This window comes from Carcharodon carcharias, chromosome 1 (genome assembly GCF_017639515.1).
Source record: "Carcharodon carcharias isolate sCarCar2 chromosome 1, sCarCar2.pri, whole genome shotgun sequence".
In the NCBI taxonomy this organism is placed as follows: domain Eukaryota; kingdom Metazoa; phylum Chordata; class Chondrichthyes; order Lamniformes; family Lamnidae; genus Carcharodon; species Carcharodon carcharias.
In genome coordinates this window covers 86,850,157-86,877,580 of record NC_054467.1, presented here as the reverse complement: position 1 = coordinate 86,877,580, position 27,424 = coordinate 86,850,157, and the positions used below count along the sequence as shown (strand labels likewise).

Here is a 27,424-nt window from a genome sequence, read left to right as displayed (position 1 = left end):
AAGTTTATAATGAATTTATACCATATTGCATACAAATATTAACTAATTACCCTTGTGAATTCCCTTAGCTGCTGGAAGGCTATTGATTTTCAGTGGAGAAACTGCAGATGGCCTTGGAGGTCAACCTCAAGCAGCTCTTAGCTTACAAAGCCCAGCTTTAGACTGCACCATCTCAGCTTGGGCAACAGCAACCTGGACTGGAGTGGCAGGATTGCGAGCAAAAATATTGTCATATTCAGAAAGGATGCCAGCTTACACTACATGGAGCCAGTGCCATTCCCTCGGGACAGCCCCAACGCAAACCTAGAAACCTGTTCGAAGGTTGGTTGCTGGACTGTTGTGAGCTCCTGCATGTCCCTTTGAACACTGGTATCCACAGCCATGATGGCAGCAGCTCAGCTTACATGACTTCATTCTGATCTTCCACTGCAGCACTCAGTCTTTTGGTGGGAGCTGATTGTTCAGTAATGGAAATGGCGACATGGGCCGTTGGATGCTGCATCATGCTTGATCCACAAGTGTCTTGGTGAAATTGGCCACCAAATGTATGCTCACAAAGAATGAGCTCCAACTCTGCGCAAAGTACCAAGTTGATGCTAGACTCCTCCATCCTCTTTGATATTGGATGCAGTTTTTCTGACAGATGACCCAAAGAACTAGGCATTTTCCGGTGTACAACCATCAGCCTTCTTCTGCAGCCTGGCCCATCAAAGTCTTCATCTGAGTTCTCTGCAACAGAACAATATACTACCTCACCCACTGGCAACCTAATACCCTTGTTATCCTTGCCCCTGTTGTGGCTGCAGCCCACTCTGTGTCTTACCACATGCAGACCTCACCTCTATGCTTTCCTGTAAGAGATGAGCAATGTCAGTATCTGAGCTGATGGCTGTGAGTTTGAGAGCAAGTGACAGTGTGTCTTCAACATCACTCACTCCTTGGTCTTCCTTCAGTGACTGGAAGGCTACACTTCTTGAGTATCTGAAAGAAAAGGCAGATAGGTAAGGTTGTGGTGAAGGGAAGGAAGAAGTAAAAGGTGCATTACTACATCATCTGCAGCTTGTAGATCAGAAGAGATTATGGGATGTGAGAAGAATGATTAGGATGAGGGTACCATGATCTTCAATGGATTCATCCCTGCTGGTGGCAATGGCCTCAGCCATGGCCTTTCTAGTAATGGTCAGCCATGGGGTTAGAGCATGTAGGGGGCATGCCTCTTCCCTTGGTTAATTCCTGTTGCCTCCAATTGTATGCCGCAGTCTCATGCAAGAGAGAGGGAAATACATCAGTGAGTGTGGTGCAATGTACTTGGATGATATGGCAGACTTTGTTGAAAAGCTTGTAGCATGTGCAAACTGAGATGTGGGTATGTGGCTTGCAGCAGTTGTAAATGTGTGAGGATGCAGTGTAGCATATGAATGGTTCTGATTTATAGAGATTGTTCATAGGTTATTGATAGGAGTGTAGCGATTTGAGCCTGAGGCTAGTGATGCAGTTGGTTGGATATTGCGTTTGAATACGTGTTAACTGAGCTTGACCACTTTTGTAAGGTCATTGCACTTTTTGTAATACATCATCCAGGTCCTTGGGGGGCATTGACATTTGTGGTTATCTGTTCTCACTGCCTTCTCACCATAGTGTGGAGGGCCAACTGGCCTCCTGTGGATACAGGATATCTCCTCCTTTCCACCTCCTCCACCAAGACCTTCAATGGAACTTCAGAAAACCAAGGGTGCCCATTCTCTTTAACAAAAACAATTACCTGGAAAAACTCAGCAGGTCTGGCAGCATCGGTGGAGAAGAAAAGAGTTGACGTTTCGAGTCCTCATGACCCTTCAACAGAACTTTGTTTTGGATTTCCAGCATCCGCAGTTTTTTTGTTTTTATTTTTGTGCCCATTCTCTTTCATGGTTAACCGTTATGTTTGTCAGTCTAAGGCCTGATTCAGCTCACAGTGGACTCCCAGCAACTTCTCCATCTATATTGCATTTATCCTTTAAGAGACGCAGGCTAGTTTTAAGTGGTGCCAGCAAGTTAAGATTTTCAGCCCCCTGCTGGTATGTGCATACAATTAACGGTTAGTACTGACTGCATACAAAAAATCAAAACAATGAGCACGAAGATGCTGTGCTACCTGCATTATATCAAAAGGGCACAGGTGTGATCCATTGTGATTCATTGTGATCCCTTGCCTGTTTTTGGGTGCTATCAGATTTAGCCTCCCCCATGACTCTGAGTCGGAAATGCAACTTACCCATTGAGCAATCAGAAGACCCTAGTTCTCTTTTAGATTTTAAGTTCTGTTTCTGAGTTTTATTTCTGGCCAATTAACATGCATAACTGTGCATGATATTTTGCATGAAAGATGTGAGCAATGTTCCCTCTAAGCTCCACAGCCGTGCAGTAACTTTTAAGTTCCCACACAAGCCCAGTACAAATCAACCCTTTAATGTCCCTGCATGGCCACGCAAAAATATTTAAAGGCCAAGTGCGCGTTAATGAATAGGCCACACACAACAGAAAAATGATTACAGGGATCGTTGGATGTGATTATTATTTTTGTGATAATTGTAATTTTTTTGTATTTCCTCCTGTGGATTTCTTGTGGCATCAGTGCAATGAATGTGCAAACTTTTCACATTTCTTCCCCTGAACATTTTGATTTTTAGAAAATGGTTTTTAGCTATCAACATTAAATGTTAATATTATGGACATTGGAAATAGGGTTTTATCATCTCTCAACCGTCTTTGCTTGTTTCAGTGCATGTGTTTCTGTTTGTTTTAAAGGTTTGTTTCATGAAAGCATGTATTCTTTGCAAGAAGTTGTGCACAATAATGCCTATATCAATGAAAGAAGCACTCGTTCATAATTTTTTTTATTTTTTGAATGCTCACAGTTATGTGGATTACTTAACCATGCTGCTCAATGTGACCTAGCCGAGATTAAAGCTGTTCAGGTTTCAACAGTGGATGCTTTCCAGGGAGCAGAGAAGGAGATTATTATATTGTCTTGTGTGAGAACTCGTCAAGTTGGGTTTATAGATTCTGAGAAGCGGATGAACGTTGCACTTACCAGAGGGAAAAGACATTTGCTGATAGTAGGCAGTCTGACCTGCCTTAGAAACAACAGACTGTGGAAAAGAGTTATTCATCACTGTGAAGGTAAGATGCATGGATGTGGCAAGGGGGCACGGAGGTGGCATGGGGAGCGGGTGGGAGTGTGAGGGGTGTGGGCTAGAGGGCATAACAACTTTTAAGATAACTGGGATGATGCTCCAGAGAACTGAGGTGAGTCCTCTAACTAGCCCACTTTGGCTTTTGTCCACTCCCATGGTTGCTTCTGCTCTTCTTCCGGGATTGATGGGCCCGTCTTGATCCCACCTCCGCAGAGGGAAAATTGCTTGTGACCGGGCCCTTTATACTGAGGCCAACCTGCCGTGTTGGGGAATTTCCCTTAACTATAGCTACTGCCTCGGTAATCCATTCAGATAATACTGTTTATCTTAATTCACAAAGTATTCTTGTGTGTGGTGCTTTTACTTTGTCTGTATCAGTGCTTCCCAAATCTTTTTCCACTGTGACCCTGTTTTGAGGCTTGAAAGTTGCCCTGGTCCCAGAGTGAGAGACGGGTGGGGGGTTGAGCTGTGAGAGTTAAGGGGGGAGAGATTTTTGAGAACAAAGTGTTTAAACTGCAGGGTTTTTTAAAAAAAATCTACCCTTTCCCTTTTTTTTGGAGCAGGCCTCAAAGATCAGTCAGTTAGGCCAGGCCCACCATTAAAATAAACATGAGGACTTAAAGGGCCCTCGTAGCGCTGCGGCAGCAATTGCTGCCTTGGAGCTCACAATTCTAAAATCTCGTCTTGCGACCCCACTGGGGGTCGTGACCCACAGTTTGGGAAGCCCTGCCTATATTAAAGTTAATCCACCACTGAACTTGCCGATACATATTTTATTGAATCCATTTTTTAAGCTCTGAAGCAACCTTCTAGAATTAAAGCGCCCCTCCTAGTTTGGTATTATATGTGAATTTAATGAGTTTGCATTGAGCTCCTTAATCCAACTGGTTAAAACACAACAGTGAAGTCCTCAACCAAGATTGCCAGGGCAATCCACAAATTCCTTCCCCCGGCCTTGATATCACTTCCTAACGTATACCCACTGTATCCTAACCTTCCAGTTTCTTGTCCATTCTGTGAATGCACAATGCTTTAACTTTAAGTTGCAGCTTTTCTGTTACCATTTATCAAAGGCTTTAATTGAAATCTTAAAAATATATTTGTCATCCAGCTTTTCATTGTTTATTGAAATTCATTAATGGTTTGAAAACCATAGACAACACTTGCCGTGATTTTCTGATGAACAATTGATGTGTGCTAGGTCCAACAGTGGCAGGGGCCTCTGAAAACCTCCCCTCTACTTTATATCTTATTTCCTCAAAAAGAATCTCCAACCGTTCACAATCATGGCTTTCCTTCCCATGTTGTACTTTTTCAATGCTATTGTGATCATGGACCCCTCTGTTCCTTCTGAGGTTCAAATGCTTCAGGCTGCATGTTACTTCTCTGTATGCCCCCCACTCTCGCCACCCCCCAGAGTTATATAGACTTCACATAGCCTCTGACATAAGCTCATTCTTTCCCAGATCTCAAAACCATGGACCTCCTTACCACCCTCAGCCTTTTCTCCCATCTAATATCCTTAAGGCTTTTAAAATCCAATCTCAGCATCACCTAAACTTACCACCTCCTGAAATGCTGCAAAATTCTGCACAGGTTTTTCTGACTTCCTGCTGTAACTTAGTTGGGAGACTGGCAGAATCCTTGGAGAAACAGCTGTTGATGAATTTTTCTTAAGGGTTCAATTGGTCTCTACCAAAGTTATAGCTGGGGCCACCAAAACTCTCAAGGAATTTCAGGATCACCTTGTCTATTTTGTTTTACTGTTTTTAAGCCTGTTGTTGTCAGCTGGTCAGCGCTACTAAAATATTCAAATAGGCTAATGTCACATTATAGAGCAGCCATGGTTCTAATGCAGCACTGACAGGATCACTTTTTCTCTCTATTGTAACATTAACAAGTTGAAGTTCATCAATAGAAGTATTGTGGGACAATTTTTTTGTTTTGCCTTTTTATGTACAAGATATATTTGTGAATTGCACTGCTTCTTATGTTCATTGTGGAATCCTGTTAATCATGTCCCCTGTAGCTTAGGGTGTACAAAATATTTGTTCTTAATCAGAGTTCTGTATAAAAGTAAAAATCTCTGCAAATGGTGTGATATTTCTTCTCAGAAAATATCTGTAATCATTTGTTATTATGGAATAAAATGAGGTAATTTTACAAGTTCTTGAATCAAAACAATATTTTCAAAGAAGGAAATCCTGATCTGTGCAGACGGGTAACTGATATTAGTGAAATATGTATTTGTTCCCAGTGAGAGAAAATGGCTTGAAACATGCATGTCAGTGTGAGCCAGAACTGGAAAAGATCATGAAATTTCATAGTGACCAGAAGTTGGCAGAAAAGGGTCAAACAGGCCAAAACACTCCAAACACCAGAAGCAAGTCTAACCTTCCTGAAGAGGACAACAAAGTAAGTAATTTACTGTAATGTCATTACATTTTTCTGATGAATTGGCCAGTGACTGAATTCCTTTCTGAAGCTCCTCGTTGTTATTCTGTCACAATGAGTGTTGCTTAGAGAAGTGTTATGACACAGCAGTTGGTAAAGGCTGAGGTATTTAAAATCCCAGAGGGAAATTTTAAACAACAGTCATAACCTATATTTTCAATTGGTATGTTTGAGATGCAACTCTGAATTCAGAAATGGACAGGCTTTGGGGAGTCATGAGGTGAGTTACTCACTGCAGGATTCCTAGCCTCTGACTTTTTTTTAATTCATTCATGGTATGTGGGTGTCGCTGACCAAGCCAACATTTATTACCCATCCCTAATTGCCCTAGTTCAGAGGGCATTTAAGAGTCAACCACATTGCTGTGGGTCTGGAGTCACATGTAGGCCAGGCTGGGTAAGGACAGCAGATTTCCTTCCCTAAAGGACGTTAGTGAACCAGATGGGTTTTTACAACAATCAAACAATCGACCTGCTCTTGTAGCCACAGTACTCATATGGCTGGTCCAGTTCAGTTTCTGGTCAATGGTAACCCCCCCAGGATGTTGACAGTAGAAAATTCATGGTAATGTCATTAAATGTCATGAGGCGATGGTTAGATTCTCTTTTGTTGGTAATGTCATTCCTGGCACTTGTGTGGCACAAATGTTACTTGCCACTTGTCAGCCCAAGCCTGGATATTGTCCAGGTTTGCTGCATTTGGACATGGACTGTGTCAGTATCTAGGAGTCGTGAACAGTGCTGGACATCGTGCAATATCCAGGATTTGCACAAGCCATGAGTGTGATGGAATATTCCCCACTTACCTGGATGAGTGCAGCTCCAACAACATTCAAGAAGTTTAACACCACTCAGGACAATACAGCCTGCTTTATTGGCACCCTTTCTACAAATGTTCACTCCCTCCACACCGACGAACAGTGGCAGCAGTGTATACCATCTGCAAAATGCACTGTAGAAACTCACCAAAGCTCCTTAGACAGCACCTTCCAAACCCACGACTCCTACCACCTAGAAGGTCAAGGGCAGCAGATGTATGGGAACACCACCACCTGGAAGATCACTTCCAAGCCACCTACCATCCTGACTTGGAAACATATTGCTGTTCCTTCACTGTCGCTGGGTCAAAATCCTGGAGCTCCCTCCCTAACAACACAGTGGGTGGATCAACACCACAGAAACTGTGGCGGTTCAGGAAGGTAGCTCACCACCACTTTCTCAAGGGCAATTAAGAATGGACAATAAATGCTGGCCAAGCCAGTGACGTGCATATCCTGCAAATGAATTTTAAAAGCTCATCTGCAAATATTCCCACTTATGACCTTATGATGGAGAGAAGGTCATTGGTGAAGCAGCTGAAGATGATTCAGCCTGGAACACTACCCACAGTAACTCCTGCAGCGATGTCCTGGAGCTGACATGATTGGCTCCCAGCAACCACAACCATCTTCCTTGGTGCTAGGTATGACTCTGGGGAGAGTGTTCCTCTTATTCCCATTGAATACAGTATTGCTCGGCCTCCTTGATGCCATATATGGTCAAATGCTGCCTTGATGCTAAGGTGATGTCAAATGGTGAAAAGCTAGAAACAGCGGAGGTCCAAAAAGACTTGTATGTTCAGGTGCACAGGTCATTAAAATGTCATGAACAGCTACAGAAAATAATCAAAAGGCTAAAAGAATGCTGACATTTATATCTGGAGGACTAAAGTACAAAGGGATTGAAGTTGTGCTTCAGCTATACAAATCCCTGGTTGGACCACACCTGGATACTGTGTTCAGTTTTGGGCACCACACCTTATGAAGGTTTTACTGGCCTTGAAGCAGTGCAGCGTAGATTTACCAGAATGGTACCTGGACTCAAGGGTTAAATTATGAGGAGAGGTTACACAAACAAATTCTCTGGAATTTAAAAGGTTAAGGGACAATTTGATTGAAGTTTTCAAGGTATTAAGAAGAGAAGGAAGGGTAGATAGAGAAACTATTTCTACTGTTTGAGGAGTTTAGGACCAAGGAGCATATTCTAAATATTAGAGCCAGGTTTTTCAAGAGTGAAATTTGGAAACACTTCTTCATGCAAAAGGTGGTAGAAGTTTAGAACTCTCTTCCGCAAACAGCAATTGATCCTAGATCAATTGTTAATTATGAAACGGAGATTGATAGATTTTTGTTAGCCAAGGGTATTGAGGGATATGGGGAAAAGGCAGGTACATGGAGCTAAGTTGCAGATCTGCCATGATTTTACTGAATGGTGAAACAGGCTTGAGGGGCTATTTCTGTTCCTATGTTCCTACCTCCCTCCCCTGTTTTCAAATGCCTCTTAAAACTCCTCTTCATCCACCAAACCTTTGGTCTTAACCCTTATCTTTTGTTACCATGTTTTTCCTGCTTGGTATCCACTTTGTTCCACTTATCAAAGCATAGAAAGTTGATTTTCTAAATGTGAGGAATGCGGTAGAAATGTAAGTTGGTTCTTTTTGATGATGAAGCAATGTTATAGATTTTTGATAAATTTCCTGACTCTCTTCTGTGTTGTCATTGCCTGCTGTTTAAATCAGGTAATGAAATTCTTTAAATATCCAGGTATTTCACATTGAAGAAGGGATTTGGTTTACAGAAAGAGCTGCAGTTTCATTACATTCCTAGTGGTGGCACTGCAAGCTGTCAAAAGTCAACGGGCTTCCTTCCAGTTTTGCAATATAAGATACCAACCAATTGTACAGGGGTATTTAATTCTATCCTATTTTGAAATACTCTGATGGTAAAAAAGAAACAATTAGGCTATTTTAAAATGTATCTCGTTGACATTTTTTTTATCTTGTGCAACATTTGAAGTGGCTCTGAGGATTTTGCATTCAGAACAAGTATATCGGAAGTTGTTTGGTGTGCTGCATTTAGTGAAACAAAAAGAGACGACTTCTGACTACTCTGCAAAAGATGGCCAAGTATGGTGCTCTACAAAATGGGTCTGTGCTTGATTATAAATCCATACACCCTCTGCTGATAACAGAATCTCCAAAAACTTATCTTAAGAACAGCAAATGATATACAACAGCTTCAACAACTTGTACTTATATGGCACCTTTAACAGAATGAAATATCCTAAGGTGTTTCACAGGAATGTTATAAAGCAACATTTGACACTGAGCCACATGAGGCAATATTAGGACAGTTCATAGGATTACAGGCCAGAATATAATGCTTGTCGGGTGGGGGTGCGCCTAACCCAAATGGACATAAAAAGCGTGATATTTCGGCTGGCGGGTGTGCACGGGAGTTGGCAGCGCACCCACTGACAATTGAAAGGCCTATTAAGGCCATTGAAGGTTTAATTAAATGTTATTTTTCACTGCCCGTCCAATCTTAAGCAGGCAGGCAGAAAGGCCGAGCGACTTTGCACTTTTAGGAAACCTCCATCCACGGGTGTGATGAGGTTTCCAACAGCAATTAAAAATAAAATATAAATTTTAACATTTCATTAAGGCCATGTCCCTGCTCATGTGACAGAGTCACATGATGGGACATATTTTTTAACAATTTAAAATTGTTTATTTTTAATCCATGAACTCTTCATCTCCCTGAAGCAGCTCTGTGCCTCAGGGATCCTTTCCAGTGCCCACCCGCACGCAAGCATGAAGTTGCGCGCTCGCCCTCCTTCCCCCCCACTACCCACGCCACACAGGTAGCGCTGAGCGCTGCTGTGCACATTTCATGCTGGAAAGGCAGTAATTGGCCCGCTAGTGTGAAATCGCGGTCCGGGTCCGCTTCCCATCCAACGAGGGAAAAATTCTGGCCATAGAAAATTTCCGAGGTCATTTGGCCAGTTGAGAAAAAACACCCACCCTCATCCCACCTTCTTGCGCTTGGTTTGTAACCCTACAGGTCACGGCTCTTCAAGTCGACATCCAAGTTTTTTTTTAAATATATGGAGAGTTTCTGCACCCACCAACTTTTCAGGCAGTGAGTCCCAGGTCTCTACCACCTTCTGGGTGAAAAAAATGTGTTCTCATCTCCTTTCTAATCCTTCTGTCAATTACTTTAAATCTGTACCTTCTGATTTTTGACCCCTCTGCCAAGGTAATTTACTCTCTTTAGGCTCCTCTTAATTTTATACACTTCAGTTAAGTCATGCCTCAATCTCGTCTGTTCCAAGGACAACAGCCCCAGCCTATCCAATCTTTCCTCATTGCTAAAATTTTCTAGTCCTGGCAACATCCTCGTAAATCTTCTCTGCAGCATCTCCAGTTCGATCACGTTTCCTGTAATGAGGTGATCAGAACTGTACATGGTTCTTAAGCCGTGGTCTAACTAGTGTTGTATACAGCTCTAGCATAACCTCCCTGCTTTTGTATTCTGTACCATGACTATTAAAGGAAAGCATGCCATATGCCTTCTTAACTACCTTATCAACCTGACTTGTTACCTTTAATGTTCTGTGGACATACATTTCCAGGTCCCTCTGTACCTTCACATTACTCATTTCCCTTTATTGTGTATTTCCGTGTTGCACCTCCCATAATGCATTAGTCCACACTTCTCCAAGTTGAATTCCATTTCTCAATTTTCTGCCCAGCTGACAAGATCTTTGATATCTTCCTGCTGTCTAAAGCTTTCCTCCTCACTGTCAACAACATGGCCAAGTTTTGTATCACCTGCAAACTTCTTTACCATGCGCCCTACTTTTGAGTCCAAGTCATTCATATAAATTACAAAAAGCAAGGGATCGAATACTGAGCCCTGTGGAACCCCACTGGTAACAGCCTTTCAATCGCAAAAACACCCATAAACCATTACTCTGCTTCCTACCAAGATGGCGAAAAGCTGGGTGGGAGTGGTAGCTTTTAAGGAGCATCAAAAAGGAGGAAAGTGAGATAGAGAAGTGGAGAGGTTTGGGGACTGATCTCCAGACCTTAGGACCTAGTCAGCTGAAGTTTGGAGCAATTAAAATTGGGCAGAAGGTTGAAAAGATCAGAATTAGATGAATGCATATGCATTGGAGGGTTGTGAGGCTGGAGGAAATTATAGATATGGGAAGGAGCTCATAAGAAATTGTAAGTGTTTCCAACCATTCTATACATTGATTAATTGATGAATTGGCACCAGATGATTTTAAATGAGGTCTATGCCTGTATTTAAATACAAATACAGATACAGTGCTGTGCTGACTATATTTTTAGTTGGTGCTTTGGCGTAGAAAAATGTCATAAATCCATGGTAATTTTTCATTGGTGCACATAGAATCACAGAATGATTGCAGCACAATGGGAGGCAGCTTGACCCATTTTGTCCATGAGCAACTCACCTAGTCTCACGCCCCTGACTATTTCCCGCACCCATGAAAATATTTTTGGTTCAGATAATAATCTAATGCTCTTTTGAAGGCTTTGATTGAATCTTCCTCCATCACACTCTCAGACAGTATATTCCTGATCCGAACAACTTATTTTTTCCTCATGCTATTGTTGCTTCTTTCGCCAATTACTTTAGATTGGTGTCCTCTGGTTCTTGACCCTTCTGCCAATGGTAACAATTTCTCCCCATCTACTTTTTCCAGGCCTCTCATGATTTTGAACACCTCTATCAAATAAAGCTTAGGTTTTCCCTTTCTGCGCTCTTTCGCTCGCATGCCCGCCCAATCCCTGTCGGTGAGGGTTGGATGGGCACGCGCGCAAAAGAGCACAGAAATCTCCTTGAGGCACAGAGTTGTCTCAGAGAGATCAGTTTGATTTTTTTTAAATTTAAGTAAAGGAAAAATAAAATTTTTAAGCCATGTCCCCTCATGTGACAGTGTCACATGAGCTGGGGCATGTCTATGAATTTTATTTAAAAATTTTCTTCAAAGTTTAAAAGCCTTCATGAAACCTCATCCCATCTGTGGATGAGGTTTCATGATAAATGTGCAGGCCGCCTGGGTTCTTCGCCTGACCGCCAACCTTAAGGTTGAACGGGCAGCTCAGTTATTTTAATTAATTAAAATTATTTTAATTGGTATTTAAATGGCCTTAATAGGCCTTTGATAGTTCGGCAGGCGCGCAGCTGACTCCGGTGCATGCCACTGAACTGAAGATTTGAATGACGTGCCATGACATGCTTCATTCTATGTGTCGGCGAGTGGCAAAGGCCCCGCTCGCCAACCCGAAGATTCTGGCCTGTGGTGCGGGCTGTATTTAGCCCAGGGATCTGTGGTTAGATATAGGTATAGCCAATCAAAATATGCTGGTTGTTGATCACCATGGAATACCTTATTCCACACAGTATTACTTAAACTTTGATTACTGTCTTTTCAAAGAATATTCTAGAATTAGTTGGGCCTTCAAATTGTGCTATCGAGTCTTATGTCATGGTTTTCCTTGGGAAATCGAACCTCCACATGCACTGTATCAAATGGAGGTATGTGCACTTTGGACAGTATTCAATACTGCAAGCCTATCAGTGGATGGGCTGGAACATCCCAATCTGTAACATGCCAGCAATCTCAAAATCTTCAACTACTTCAAAATTTCAGTGAAAACTGTTTATTGAGTGAATCCAACAGGCTGGGTTCCTGCTCCATTTACTCTTTGTTCTTGGTGGTTGAACTCTTTTTTTTAGTGCATCTTTTATTCATAGCTAAAACATTTCCACACGTTCATTCCTCCATCATGTAAATTTCTAGTATCCAAACACCTAACGTCTGTGTGACTAGGGGCTTGAGGAATTGAAACTTTCAAAAGTATAGGGCGGAATTTTACGGCCCCTCCCGCCAGTGGGATCTTCCGGTCCCGTCGAGCTTTGAATGGCTTGCTGCGTTTTCTGGCTCTGTCCCTGCCCCGCCATGGTGGGGGCCGTAAAATTCCACCTATAGTGCGGCATTTTCCCAGGCCAGTGAAGGTGAGTTCAGGAAATGGGGTGACCAGGAACACTGCAGAAAATGATATTGGGTTGGAATCCTGATGTGATCCCACCCCCTTTTGTCTTTCTCAGGGGCAGGTTGGGAATACAGCAGGGGAACCCACCCCCCTCTCCTGCCAACCCCCATGGCTGCAGTACTTAAAAAAGTAATTAAGAGCAATTTTGCACATAGATTCCTCCTTTCCCAGCAGCACAGGAGTTTCACACTGTGTCTGTGACACAGCAGGTTGGAACGGGCAACTGCACAGTGCGAAGGACCTCCTCAGTGAAATTGACAAACTGTGAATGCTTTGATCAGTTACACTGAACAGCTGCAACCATGACCATTGAGAGACTGCTGCTCAAAGCATTCCTTCTGTCAGAGAGTGCAGAGACTTCGGTAGGTGATTGCCAACTGCTCTGAAGGCACTTTACCTGTCTTGCACTTCATTCACCTTCAGCTGCTGTTCCCCGCTGCCAGCCTTTAGAGCGGCACATGAACAGGCTATGCAGTTCCACCATCCACCTGTGCTGAAGCTGAAGGGCAGGGGCACAACAACCGCAACATCTCCAGCAGAACCAGGAACAACACCAGCAGAAGCACCAGCTTCCTTCTCCTCAGCCCCATGCCCCACCGCGGAACAAAAGGGATGGATAATGAGACCCACCTGGAAGGGAGCAAGCCCCCAACACAGTGCTTACGGGCAGAAGACCAGCTCTCTTGACATGTCTGAGCACCACTGCCTCAGGAGACTTGAGCTCTCGCAGCAAGTCACTGCTGATACCTGCATCTTCATGGAACTAGACCTCCTTCCCAGTGAATCAGGTGGGCACACGTTCATAGTAACTGACAAGGGCCCTGTTACTCACGGCTCAAACTGCTGCTGCTTCCTCCTCTGCCCTGTGTCTCTGCCTTTCAGCAAGATGCGAGCTGTCTACTCCTGCAAGGAGAGAAAGCAAGCATGTGTGAGTACTGGTAATGGCTTGTATGCAGAGGAGAGAAGGATGGCATTTGTGCAGGGTTGCTGTGAGGCATGGGGCATGAGGGCAATAGGCTGAGGGAAAATGTGATTGTTGGCTGCTCAGATGGGGATGTGAGATGCCTTCAGCAAGAGGAATGAGTAGAGCTGCAAAATGTGTTGACCTGAGGCTTGCTGTGCAGGAAAATGCTGAGCATGTCAGAGTGTTAAAACATTCATCTTTCCTCCCCTTGATCCTGATTCCTTGATCTCCAGGTTGGAGGGAACATGCAGTACTCCAGCTGCAGACCTCTTCGGCTACTTCTATTCACACTTTCTTGATTGGACAGGTTGTCCTGCTTCTCCGGTCCTCGGGAGAGCTTACCTCACTGCAGCCCTTCAGCTGGACCTCCAGGTAAGAGTGAGAGAGTCTTCCCAGTCTTCTCTCCATTCCTGTGTGTGCTGCAGACTGAAAAATCCAAGTGCTGCTGAGTTTTTCTGAAACACGCCATGGTCCCTTTAAACAGAAGTCCTTCCTCTGACAGAATTACTACATCATCTGCCCGCTCTCCCTAATTAGTTGGGCACCCTGAAAACAGGCTCTTAATTGGTTTGCTCTGATAAAGAGCAACTGGGTGGCCCACTAATCCAGTTCATGAGCTGTAAATTGTTCCACCATTGCACCAGAGACTGAAAACAGTAAGATTTTCCCCATAGTCCATACTGTTTATTTACTTCCTTAACAAAGACAATTCTGTTTTTGTGAATCAGGGGTTTCAATATGTATTTTCTTTTGCTAGTTGCCATTTTGCAGTTCAATATATTTTTGATGACTTTACATGGTAATTTGTATGATAAAGGTTGCATTCCTGTTAAGGCAATTAAAAGAAAACTATTGGAAATGTATTCTGATTTGACTGTTTGATTTGCCATTCATGGTAAGCTAATTTGTTATGGATTATAAAATTGTATTGTTTAAATGCAATAATCAATGTGGGAGAGGGAAATTTCTTTCCATTTACTACCAAGAGTAGCTTAATGTCAATTTATAAGTTTCTAATTGTTTAAGACAACATTACAATTTATAAGTTTCTAATTGTTTACGACAACATAATAGCCAAGGCTACTTGCTAGGATTAATAGGTTTCTTTGAGAACTGAACCTGGCACATTTAGAGCAAATGACAAATTTACAAACGTAACATTTATCTCAATTTTTAAAAAAATTACATCACTATCACAATTACGGATGTTTTATAAAGATTAATATTCGCTACACCCATTTCTGTGTTACTCAGTTTTAACGCAGTATTCTATCAAAAAGTGATCATTTTTTGACAAAGGCTAATGTTGTGATATAAGTCTTCAGTTTGCCTTTTACAATATTTGAATTTGCTCTACTGTCACAATTCAGGCCAGACAGTTTCCAAGCTAATCTTTCTGTACCATTAGCTGTTATAATAGTTCAATAAGATCACTTCTTAGTTGTCTTCTTTCAAGCCCAAGTTAATGAAGTCTTTCCTCTAACAGTAGGGACTAGCCTCATGGTTCTTCTCTGTATTGTCTCCTTGTAATTCTTCTTTATCATTTCACCATTTCTCTGTGTTTCCAGGGTCCACCATTGTATTTATGGAAGAGGATCAAGAGAATCTTGTGAAATGTAGCCCCTTAATGTGTTAATAGCATGTATGCTTTTCTTATGTAATTTAATTTGCATAATTATTCTTTAGCTCCATGTACACCTCAGGATTGTTGTAGGAAACTAGCTTAATGAACTAGGAAATTGTGGTGAATGTGTAATTTAAAGAGAAATGGTCATTTAATGTGATAATGTTTTAAAAAGGTTCAAAAGGCTGGAAGGGCTAAGCACTAAAAGATGAAGTGAAAGGAACAACAAAGTTGGAGAAACAAACCAGATACTGAGAGCAAATGACCAAACACTTACCCCTCTTTTTGATGGGTAGTGCAGTGGAGGTGGTTATAAGAGGATTGCCCTTTTTTTTTGCCCCTCTAAGTGCTATCTCCATAAGTGAAGGAGGCAGGTTTGAACCTGCAGTTGGCCCTTACTGTCACTGACTGTGCCAGCCCTATGCTATATGTTAGCTGCAGGTGACCTTGCACCAGATGACAAAACTGCTGGTCTCTGCTGGCCCAAATGCTGTGAAGTCAGCATTCCAATCTTGTTCAAGGTAGATGTGCCAGAAACTGCAGTTATGATTGGTGACATCTTGGTAGGTGGAGCCAATTGGAATATGCTGGTTATTCAGAATCATTATGGTACAGGAGGAGGCCATTTGGCCTGTCGTGTTTGCACTGGCTTTCCCACTGTTCTTCTTTTAGTCATCCTTTGCTGTTTTCTAAGATTTTCCCAACCTTCAGGCCTACCACTAATCTTCACAACATTGTGTACCTTCCCATTCAATTTGATACCATCCTGAACCTCTTTTGTTAGCCTCAGATGGTACATCTATCTTGTAGAATCTTTCTTTCTCAATGGAATAGAAGACCACAAGAACGCAAGAAATAGGGGCAGGAGTAGGTCTTATGGCCTATCAAGCCTGCACTGCCATTCAATACAAACATGTCTGATCTTGGGCCTCAACTCTACTTTCCCAACCCCTCCCCAAATCCCTTGGTTCCCTGAGAGACTAAAAATCTGTCTGTCCCAGCTTTAAATGTATTCAATGATAGAGCATCCATGACCTTGTGGGATAGAGAATTTCAAAGATTCACAACCCTTTGAGTGAATTTCTAATAATTTCTAATCTGTTTGGTAGTACAGAACTTGAGTATTGCTGAAAAAGGAGATATGTCAAAGCTTTTTGTCTTGCACTTATCAGGACACTTCGCAAGAATACCAATATAAGGAGAAAACAATTTATACTGTATGAGAAGAGTGTGCTGATTGGTTGGCAAGTGGACTCTGACTGATAGAGGCCTTGCCACGGAGAATGCGCGGAGTGATGGTGACTGACAGTTAATTGCCAAACGTTTGAAATTTAAACCAGGCAGCTTGACCCTGATTGGTCAAGGCATTGCCCTGAGGAATGAGTCAGCAAATGGCTGTCACTTATTTTGTTTAGCTGCAACAGGCACAACGTGTGTACTTGTTCTTTCTTGTCTGCAAAGAACAGGGTCCTGTGTATTAATATATGTATCTTCCAGTACACACACATGCGCCACACCGTGAGCCCGACTGACAATCTTAAATTGGTTGTTAGCGTATATCAGTGCCAGTGTGATGCTCGGTAAGTAGGCCGTATGTCCTAAAGACTGGTGGATTGTATCAAACAGCATGTCCCAGTCGCTGTTTGCAGTCGGCAAGGTACAGACCGTACCCAACCAGCCCGTGCTTGAAAAACTCAGAACATAGTGTCCAACATGAGATGTGATTCTGCAATTGGACAACATTTGCTAAACAATCCTCAGTATACTAAGAATTACACTGCATTACTGCGACACTTTCACCGAACCATCCAGAACTAAGGTTAGTTAGTCCTTCAAATATTATAGTTGTTCCGTCACATTTTCTGTCATGGTCCTCCTTTGGCTGGGGAATTAGAGCTTATGTATGCCCAAGGAAGGTATGTGCTCTTCTGTTTGTAGTCAAGGGTGTGAGGCTATCAATGCATGGGCACAGAACACTTCTGGTGCAGCCTGTCTGCCCTGACATCCCTCTATGTTATATGTTTATTCTGATTTCTTACCTTTAGGCCACTATCAGCACCCTCTTTAGCCCTTACCACTACCATTGACCTTTGTCTTGTGTCCATGACATCTTTGTCAATCTCCCCTTAGCCCCCACCTATTGCTGACCTATCCAGCTTCACCAGCTTCAACCCCCCTTAAAAAGTATAAACCTATCACATTTCTACTTCTCGTTAGCTTTGAAGAAGAGTCATGCGGACTTGAAACGCTAACTCTGTGTCTCTCTCCACAGAGGCTATCAGACCAGCTGAGTTTTTCCAGCAATTTCTGTTCTTATTTCAGATTTCCAGCATCCACATTATTTTGCTTTTATCTGAACTGTTTAATTCACTGCCACTTCTCTTCCTGGAATGTCTACCTTGAAGAAGTACTGCTCTTCTCTCCGACAGAATTTCCATCTGTCTCTTTTGCCCTGTCCACCTTAATTGCTTTCCATTTCCCTCCTGGTGTTTGACAAGGTGTTTACCAAAACTTGCTTTCACAGCCATATTTCCTTCCACAGCGAATGTCTCCATCTCCCAGTTACCCCATGTGGATTCCAATTGAAATTCCATCCCTCATGTTTCAAATCCACCCAGGATAACAGGTATATCCTCAGACCGCTGTTCTAGCCTCATTTTGAGATCCACACTCAGTGCCATGTGTCACCATATGTACACACTCGACCTCTCCCTCCAGCAGCACTGACTCACCCTATCTCAAAGTTGTCCTTGTCCCCTGTTTCATTTTATTCTTTGTCCCATCCAACGCCTTAACAAGAATATTTTTTCTCTTCCTTTCAGGTGTTAAGGAATGCAAGCTTCAACAACTTATTGATACCAATGCCCATCCAGGATTCTCCGCCCCTTCCCATCTGCCTGACCCCATCCCTTCTTCTAATCCCGACCCTTGCCGTAAATTCACCATACCCTCTGACCTTCCCCTCTCTGATGCTGAATGATTAGTACTCAGCAAAGGACTCAGTTTCATCCCCTGACACCCTCACCTCAATGAATTTCGGTCTTGGCATGATATTGAGCTCTTCTTCCGCCACCTTTGTCTCTGTGCTCACTTCTTTGGGCAGCAATCTCCCCCTGTTCAACCCTTTCACCCAGCTCCAGTATACTCCCTCCACCTGGTTCCCTCCCTCTGGCCTCTTACCTGCTCCTGATCTTTTCATTGAGAACTGTTGGCATGACATCGGCCATCTCAATTTCTCTGCTCTTCTCACCCACTCTAATTTGTGTCCTTCTGAATTTGCCGCACTCCATTCTCTCAAGTCTTACCCTGACTTTGTTATCAAACCTGCCGACATGGGCGGTGCTGTTGTTGTCTGACGTATTGACCTCTACCTCGCAGAGGCTGAGCGCCAACTCTCAGACACTTCCTCCTACCTCCCCCTGGACCATGACACCACCATCGAACATCAAGCCATTGTCTTTAGGACAGTGATTGACCTCACTTCCTCTGGAGATCTTCCCTCCACAGCTTCCAGCCTCATAGTCTTCCAACCCTGCAAAGCCCACTTCTACATCCTTCCCAAAATCCACAAACAGAACTGTCCTGTTCAACCCATCATGTCAGCCTGTTCCTGCCCAAGGAACACATTTCTTCCTATCTTGACTCCATTCTCTCCCCTTGTCCAGCCTCTCCCCACCTACATCCATGTTTCCTCTGACGCCCTACATCAGATCAATAATTTCCAGTTCCCTGGCCCTAACCGCCTCCTGTTCACCATGGATGTCCAATCCTTCTACACCTGCATTCTTCACCAGGATAGCCTGAAGGATCTTCGCTTCTTCCTTGATCAGAAGCCCAAACAATCCCCATCCACCACCACTCTCCACCTGGCTGAACTTGTTCCTTCACTGAATAATTTCTCCTTAAACTTGTCTCACTTCCTATAAATAAAAGATGTGGCTGTGGGTACCCACATGGGCCCCAGTTATGCCTGTCTCTTTATGGGGCATGTGGAACATTCCTTGTTCCAGTCCTACTCAGGCCCCCTCCCACAACTCTTTCTCCAGTACATTGATGACTGTATTGGTGTTGCTTCGTGCTCTTGCCTGGACCTGGAAATATTTATCAATTTTGCTTCCAATTTCCACTCCTCTATCACCTTCACATGATCCATCTCCCTTCCCTTCTTTGACCTCTCTGTCTCCATTTCTGGTGATAGACTATCCACCAATATTCATTACACTATCCACCAATATTCATTACAAGCCCACTGATCCTCACAGTTACATCGGTTACAGCTCCTCACACCCCGCTTCCTGTAAGGACTCCATCCTATTCTCTCAGTTCCTTCGCCTCCTCTGCATCTGTTCTGATGATGCCACTTTCCAAAACAGCACTTCTGAATGTTTTCCTTCTTCCTTAACCGGGGTTTCCCACCCAATGTGGTTGATAGAGCCCTCAACCGTGTCTGACCCATCTCCCTTGCCTCTGCCCTCACACTTCCCCTCCCTCCCAGAACTGCCCTTGTCCTCACTTTTCACCCACCCAGTCTCCACATTGAAAGGATCATTCCCTACCACTTCCACCAACTCCACCAAACACACCTTTTCCTCACCCCCCCCCCACCTTCAGCATTCCATAGGGACCATTCCCTCTGTGACACCCTGGTCCACTCTTCCATCCCCCCCAACACCTCATCCCTTTCCCACAGCACCTGCCCTTCCAATCACAAAAGGTGCAACACCTGCCCTTTTACCTTCTCCCTCCTCACCATCCAAAGGCCCAAACAGTCCTTTCAGGTGAAGCAGTGCTTCACTTGCACCTCCTTCAATTTGGTCTACTGCATTCGCTGCTCCCATTGAGGTCTCCTCTACATTGGTAAAACCAAATGCAGACTGGGTGACCGCTTTGTGGAACACCTTCGGTCTGTCAGCAAGCATGACCCAGATCTTCCTGTCACTTGCCACTTAAAGACACCACCCTGCTCTCATGCCCACATGTCTGTCCTTGGCTTGCTGCAATTGTTCAGTGAAGCCCAATGCAAACTGGAGGAACAGTACCTCATCTTCCGAATAGGCACTTCACAGCCTTCCGGACTTACCATTGAGTTCAACCACTTCAGATCATGAACTGTCTCCTCCACCTTCACCCCTCTTTTAACCCTTTTTTAAAATTTATTTTTACTTATTATTTACTTATTTTTATTCATTTATTCATTGTTTTATTCCCCTTTTTACCTTTTTTTATCCCGTTTTCTATCCTTTCTTCCTAACCACCGCCCTCTCCCCCCACCCCACCCCCAAAAGGGCCATATTTACTTGTTCCATGTTGCTCTTTCATAGTGCTAACTCTTGTTCTACTGTTCACACATTCTGCTTTCTTATCTTTAGGCCACTATCAGCACCTTCTTTAGCCCTTACCTCTACCATTAACACTCCCTTTGTCTTGTGCCCATGACTTATTTGTCAATCTCTCTTTAACCCCCACCTATCCCTGACCTATCCTGCTTCACCTGCTCCACAACCCCCCCGCCCCCCTCCCCGACCACTTAAACAGTATAAATTTCATCACATTTCTCTTTAGCTCTGAAGAAGGGTCATATGGACTCGAAACATTAACTCTGTTTCTCTCTCCACAGATGCTATCAGACCTGCTGAGTTTTTCCAGCATTTCTCTTTTTATTTCAGATTTCCAGCATCTGCAGTATTTTTCTTTTATTCCTTCATGCTATCCTCCTTTGCCTCCTGAAACCTGAAGTGTTGGGGATTTCCTGCTGAACAACTTGTTGCTTCAATGGTATAGTATGTGAAAAGAGGCAGCGGTAGAACAATTACTGAATATGCAGCTGAAAATCTAAGGGGCAGCAGAAAAAATAAGTACCAAAACAGCCTGATTTTTTTTTTTATTCATTCACAGGATGTGGGCTTCGCTGGCTGGGCCAGCATTTATTGCCCATCCCTAGTTGCCCTTGAGAAGGTGGTGAGCTGCCTTCTTGAACCACTGCAGTCCATGTGGTGTGGGTACACCCACACTGTTGTTAGGAAGGGAGTTCCAGGATTTTAACCCAGTGACAGTGAAGGAATGGCGATATATTTCGAAGCAGGATGGTGAGTGATTTGGAGGGGAACTTCCAGGTGGTGCTGTTCCCATCTATCTGCTGCGCTTGTCTGTCTAGATGGTAGTGGTTGTGGGTTTGGAAGGTGCTGTCGAAGGAGCCTTGGTGAATTCCTGCAGTGCATTTTGTAGTTGGTGCACACTGCTGCTACTGTGCATCAGTGGTGAAGCAAGTGAATGTTTGTGGATGTGATGCCAATCAAGTGGGCTGCTTTGTCCTGCACAGTGTCAAGCTTCTTGAGTGTTGTGGGAGCTGCACTCATCCAGGCAAGTGGGGAGTATTCCATCACACTCCTAACTTGTGCCTTGTTGATGGTGGACAGGCTTTGGGGAGTCAGGAGGTGGGTTAGTCGTACTATTCCTAACCTCTGACCTGCTCTTGTAGCCACAGTATTTATATGGCTTGTCCACTTCACTTTCTGGTCAATGGTAACCCCCAGGATGTTGATAATGAGGGATTCAGTGATGGCAATGCCATTGGACATCAAGGGGCGATTCTCTCTTTTTGGAGATGGTCATTGCCTGGCACTTGTGGGGTGAATGTTACTTGCCACTTGTCATCCCAAGCCTGGATATTGTCCAGGCCTCACTGCATTTGGACATAGACTGCTTCAGTATCTGTGGAGTTGCAAATGGTGCTGAACATTATGCAGTCATCAACAAATATGCCCACTTCTGACCTTATGATGGAAGGAAGGTCATTGATGAAGCACTGAAAATGTTTGGGCAAGGGCTTTACCCTGAGGAACTTCTGCAGTGATGTCCTAGGACCGAGATGACTGACTTCCAACAACCATAACTTTCCTTTGTGCTAGGTATGACTACAACCAGTGGAAAGTTTCCCCCCTGATTCCCATTGACTCCAGTTTTGTTAGGGCTCCTTGATGCCACACTTGGTCAAATGATGCCTTGATGTCAAGGGCAGTCACTCTCACCTCACCTCGGGAGTTCAGTTCTTTTGTCCATGTTTGAACCAAGGCTGTAATGAAGTCAGGAGCTGAGTGGCCCTGGCGGAACCCAACTGGGCATCAGTGAGCAGATTATTGCTAAGCAAGTGCCACTTGGTAGCACTGTTGATGACCCCTTCCATTACTTTACTGATGATCGAGAGTAGACTGATGGGGCCGTAATTGGCTGTGTTAGATTTGTCCTGCTTTTTGTGTACAGGACACACCTGGACAATTTTCCACATAGCTGGGTAGATGCCAGTGTTGTAATTCTACTGGAACAGCTTGGCTAGGGGTGCGGCAAGTTCTGGAGCATAAGCCTTCAGTACTGTTGCTGGAATATTGTCAGGACCCATTGCCTCCCACCACTGAACCCTCTTACTCTGCCGTTTAAATAAAACTTCCCCATATGGCTGCATCTGTCACACAAGGGTATGAAGATCACTCTGTGATGTGCTCACATGACATTGGGATATAGTATGCAAGATAAAATGATCTCATTACCTCCCAATTTCAGTATTACAGTGAAGCACCTGTACACTTCAAGCATCAGGAATTGCATGGCAAAAATGTGCAGAAACCCAATGTACAGATACCGATCCACTTTTTCACTTCATACAACTTTGTTTATCCACAATTGAGGTGGAAAATTGGCTGCCACCACTTTCTCTAATCTAGATCATGTTTTTTTTTTTCATTCTTTGGCTTACACTGTCCATAATTACAGTTGTATTAAAATGTCTTGGAAGGAATTGGGAAGTACATTGTTACTCAAATTGAAATTTATTAACTTCCTATATTAATGGATTATCCAGCGCAGTTTATTTCAAGAGGTATTTGTCTTTAAAATGGGGCACGTAGTTGTAGCTACTGCTTCTTAATCCACCTGGCCTGTCAGTTTTATTTGGTAATATTGCTAGACTGTCATGTATTTCATTCACTGTGGCAAAACAGTGATAATGCACAGCAGGTACTGCTAATGATTCTGCTGTTTATTTTATCATTCCTGTCTTCCACCCTATCACAGAACTTCATTTTTGATCTTTCTTCCCAATCCACCACTTGCCCTGCACCTGTACTTGTTTAAAACCAGGAACATTTGTAACATTTGCCAGTTCTGACAGAAGGTCACAGACTGGAAACATTGGAAGGCATTTTTTACTTAACTGATCCACCGGGAATTGGTTGGTCAGGAAGTTGTAGAGAATCCGCAATCTAGGATTTTCTGACACGCTGTGGGGTTTTAACTTCACAGCGTGTGAATGATGTCAATGATTGGTACCCTCTCCGACATCCATTTGAATGGAGGACCAGTGGATGAAGGCTACTGCAGCAGGTAAATCATAGAAACATAGAAAATAGGAGCAGGAGTAGGCCATTCGGCCCTTCGAGCCTGGTCTGCCATTCATTATGATCATGGCTGATCATCCAACTCAAAGCCTGCTCCTGCTTTCTTCCCATATCCTTTGATCCCTTTTGCCCCAAGAGCTATATCTAGCTCCTTCTTGAAAACATAAAATGTTTTGGCCTCAACTACTTTCTGTGGTAACGAATTCCACAGGCTCACCACTCTCTGGGTGAAGAAATTTCTCCTCCTCTCATTCCTAAATGGTCTACCCAGTATCCTCAGACTGTGACCCCTTGGTTCTGGACTCCCCCACCATCGGGAACATCCTTCCTGCATCTACCCTGTCTAGTCCTGTTTGAATTTTATAGGTTTCTATGAGATCCCCTTAATTCTTTTGAACTCTAGCGAATATAATCCTAACCGACTCAATCTCTCCTCATATGTCAGTCCCACCATCCCAGGGATCAGTCTGGTAAACGTTTGCTGCACTCCCTCTATAGCAAGAACATCCTTCCTCAGAAAAGGAGATCAGAACTGCACACAATATTCCAGGTGTGAGCTCACCAAGGCCCTGTATACTTGCAGCAAGACATCCCTACTCCTGTACTCGAATCCTCTGGCTACGAAGGCCAATATACCATTTACTGCCTGCTGCACCTACATGCTTACCTTCAACGACTGATGTACGAGGACACCCAGGTCTCGTTGCACATTCCCTTCTCTCAATTTATAGCCATTCAGATAATAATCTGCCTTCCTGTTTTTGCTACCAAAGTGGATAACCTCACATTATCCTGCATCTGCCATGCAATTGCCCACTCACTCAGCTTGTCCAAATCACACCGAAGCATCCTCCTCACGGATCACCCTCCCGTCCAGCTTTGTGTCATCTGCAAATTTGAGATATTACATTTAGTTCCCTCATCTAAATCATTAATATATATTGTGAGTAGCTAGGGGCCCAGCACTGATCCCTGTGGTACCCCACTAGTCACTGTCTGCTATTCGGAAAAAGACCCGTTTATTCCTACTCTTTGTTCCCTGCCTGCCAATCAGTTTTCTATCCATCTCAATACACTGCCCCCAATCCCATGTGCTTTAATTTTACACGTTAATCTCTTTTGTGGGACTTTGTCGAAAGCCTTCTGAAAGTCCAAATAAACCACAACCACTGGCTCCCCCTCACCCACTCTACTAATTACATCCTCAAAAAATTCCAGCAGATTTGTCAAGCATGATTTCCCTTTTATAAATCCATACTGACTCTGTCTGATTCTGCCAGTTTTTCAAGTGCTCAGCTATTAAATCTTTTATAATGGACTCAAAATTTTCCGCACTACCGTTTTCAGGCTGACTGGTCTATAGTTCCCTGTTTTCTCTCAACCTCCCTTTTTAAATAGTGGGGTTACGTGAGCTACCCTCTAATCTGTAGGAACTGTTCCAGAGTCTGTCGAATCTTGGAAGATGACCACCAATGCATCCACTATTTCTAGGGCCACTTCTTTAAATCAGGGACGGGGTGTGGGGTTCATCGACCGTGGGGTGAGAAGGGGAGGGCCAATTGGGGAGAGTGGGGGAGTTGATCAGATGACTTTCAGTTGGAGGGAAAGGATTGCTGTTGATCAGACTGGCGGCTTGATAAGAGGGGAAGGGCTTGGATTGGAGGGGGTAAAGAGAGGTTCTTTAGGAGGGAAATAAAGTGTCAATTATTTGGGCTACAAATACTGGTGGTGGGAATGGGGTTGGGGGCCTGTTTGGTTGGTGGTGGGCGACGCATTGTAATGGAAGGTCAGGAGGCCTCGCGATGAGTTCATTTACAGGCTTGAGGTCTGGATCAGGGTTATCAGTGGCCTGGTGGTGTTGGGGGTGGGGGCTGGGAATTGGGCACCTGGGGGAAGAGGTGACCTTGGAGCAGGGAGAAATGGGAGTTCAGAGGCCGTTGGGGGATGGATGGGGCGGGGTGGTTGGAATCCTCAAGCTGAGGGGCAGGATCAGAGACCTAGTGATTGTGGGTGGAGGTAAGAGGCCTTGTGGTGGTACTGGTGATGGTGGGCGGGAATTGGGTGCCTCATGGTGAAATCAGAGGCCTGAGGAGCAGGATGGGGTGTGCAGAGGTTCAGAGAAGGTGGGAAGCGGAAGGCGCTATACTGTCGGGATGCCTGATTGTGGAGGCTTCTCAAGCAGGCATCTGGGCCCAGGAGGGAGGAGTAAATTCACCAAGTCCTCACCTCAATGAAGCTGCCAGGTTCTCTTCCACTCGGTAAACCTGACCAACCAGCGTTAAAGTTTAAAATCTGAATGACAATAAGATACTAAGCCTTATTTCATATTTTACATTCCAACCCATCTCCTCGGAGAGGGTTGGCTGCCTGCCCAAGTTCCAGGCTCAGTTAAAGCTGGAAATGGGTGGTTTGGTCAGGAAACAGATTTTTCAGACTTTAACCTGAACCAAACTGTCCGTTTCTTTTGATTTAAGATTCAGCCCATAAACTCTTTCTCTCCACAGATGCTGCCTGCCTTGCTAAGTATTTCCAGCTTTTTCTGTTTATACATTAATGCACTGTCACTTGACATTTTGTTCAGGAACTCATAACTACAAGTGTAGTACTACTGCCTTTTTCAGTAAAAATTCTGGAGGCGTGCAGCGTTAAACTCAGTGCAGTAAACTTTTATCTTTGAACAGTTATGACAGATTAATCTAAACTTAAAACCATTATTAAAATGCAATACTTATCAATTTAATATTTTTAAGTACAACCTAGCTTCTATTTTAATTTAAGAGGTTTTTTTTTTTACTTCACAGGCTGTTAATACCAGAGAAAGGGCTGAAGGAATTAAAACACCTGGGGTGCAGGATTGCACAAATTATCCAAGTCCACAGGCTACTGGAAGGTGATTTAATTCATAACTGCACATGTATACCATCACTATACACCCAATCACTTCTTTTCCAGTTGAGAGCAGATACCATCTTTTGTCGATCAAACTTATTGGCTTGGAAATTTGGTTTGCCTCTGAAGTCAGGGGTAAACTTAATGGAGACCCATGAACCACTGCGCTGAAAGGGATACACAATAGAAACATGTGAAAGAGCCCTGTTTGCAGGGTGTATATTGGGGATGCCAGTCGTGCCCCAAGAGCCCATGTGACAGTCCTAAAGAGGGTGAACATCTGTGGGCAGGGATACCAGCACCGTGCGTTCGTTGAGTTGTGGGGAAGGCTTTGGGTGTAGGCTATGAATGATTTCAAAAGAAAATTGGATGGGCATTTGAAAGAAATAAACTTGCAGGGCTACTCCGATAGAATGGGGAATGGGACTGACTGGATTGCTCTACAGAGAGCCGACATGGACTTGATGGGTTGAATGGCTTCTTTTTGTGCCGTAGATCTCACAGTGCTCATTTTCTAGGTTAGAAACAAGCATTGAAAGATTCAATGTGGCAGATGGTGTGTATATGCTTATTCCACACTGGATATGTGCTGTACTTCATATTGCATGGGGTATGCAGTAGTTACCAAGAGCATCTGTCTGCATGTGACCCACAGCTTTAATGTGAAGCCAGGAGGCGCATTCAAGCTCCTCTTCTTCCCACAGGCAAATTAGTACAAAAAACTGTTTTGCTGGCAACCTCTAGGCAGTCCCTTTAAAGAGTGTATTGGACAGCTTTTTACTGAGAAAACAAGCCGCAGCATTCACAGCCCATGTTATGGTCAGTCGGGATCCAGTTTTGTAAAGGACCCTGAAATAGGTGTTAACTGCATATTTGATTTGCATATTCAAATTGCTTAATGGTTTCAGGCAGATGCTCTTGCGTAATGACTGCACAACCTCAGCAATATGGAGAGCAGCGCGAAGTGAACACATGCATACTGCCTGCCACATTGGACTCTTCAGTGCCCGTTGCTTGCCTG

At 43.8% G+C, this 27,424-nt stretch overlaps 1 protein-coding gene across 1 annotated transcript in view; it reads left to right on the top strand.

Annotated features, from left to right (window-relative positions):
* The window catches only part of LOC121284649 (protein ZGRF1-like), a 127,774-nt gene that overhangs the window by 90,430 nt on the left and 9,920 nt on the right, over window positions 1-27,424 (top strand). The window contains exons 26-28 of the mRNA XM_041200211.1: window positions 2,898-3,162; window positions 5,434-5,591; window positions 26,316-26,404. Coding sequence (XP_041056145.1) covers window positions 2,898-3,162; window positions 5,434-5,591; window positions 26,316-26,404 — 512 coding nt within the window. The remainder of the gene's footprint in view (window positions 1-2,897; window positions 3,163-5,433; window positions 5,592-26,315; window positions 26,405-27,424) is intronic.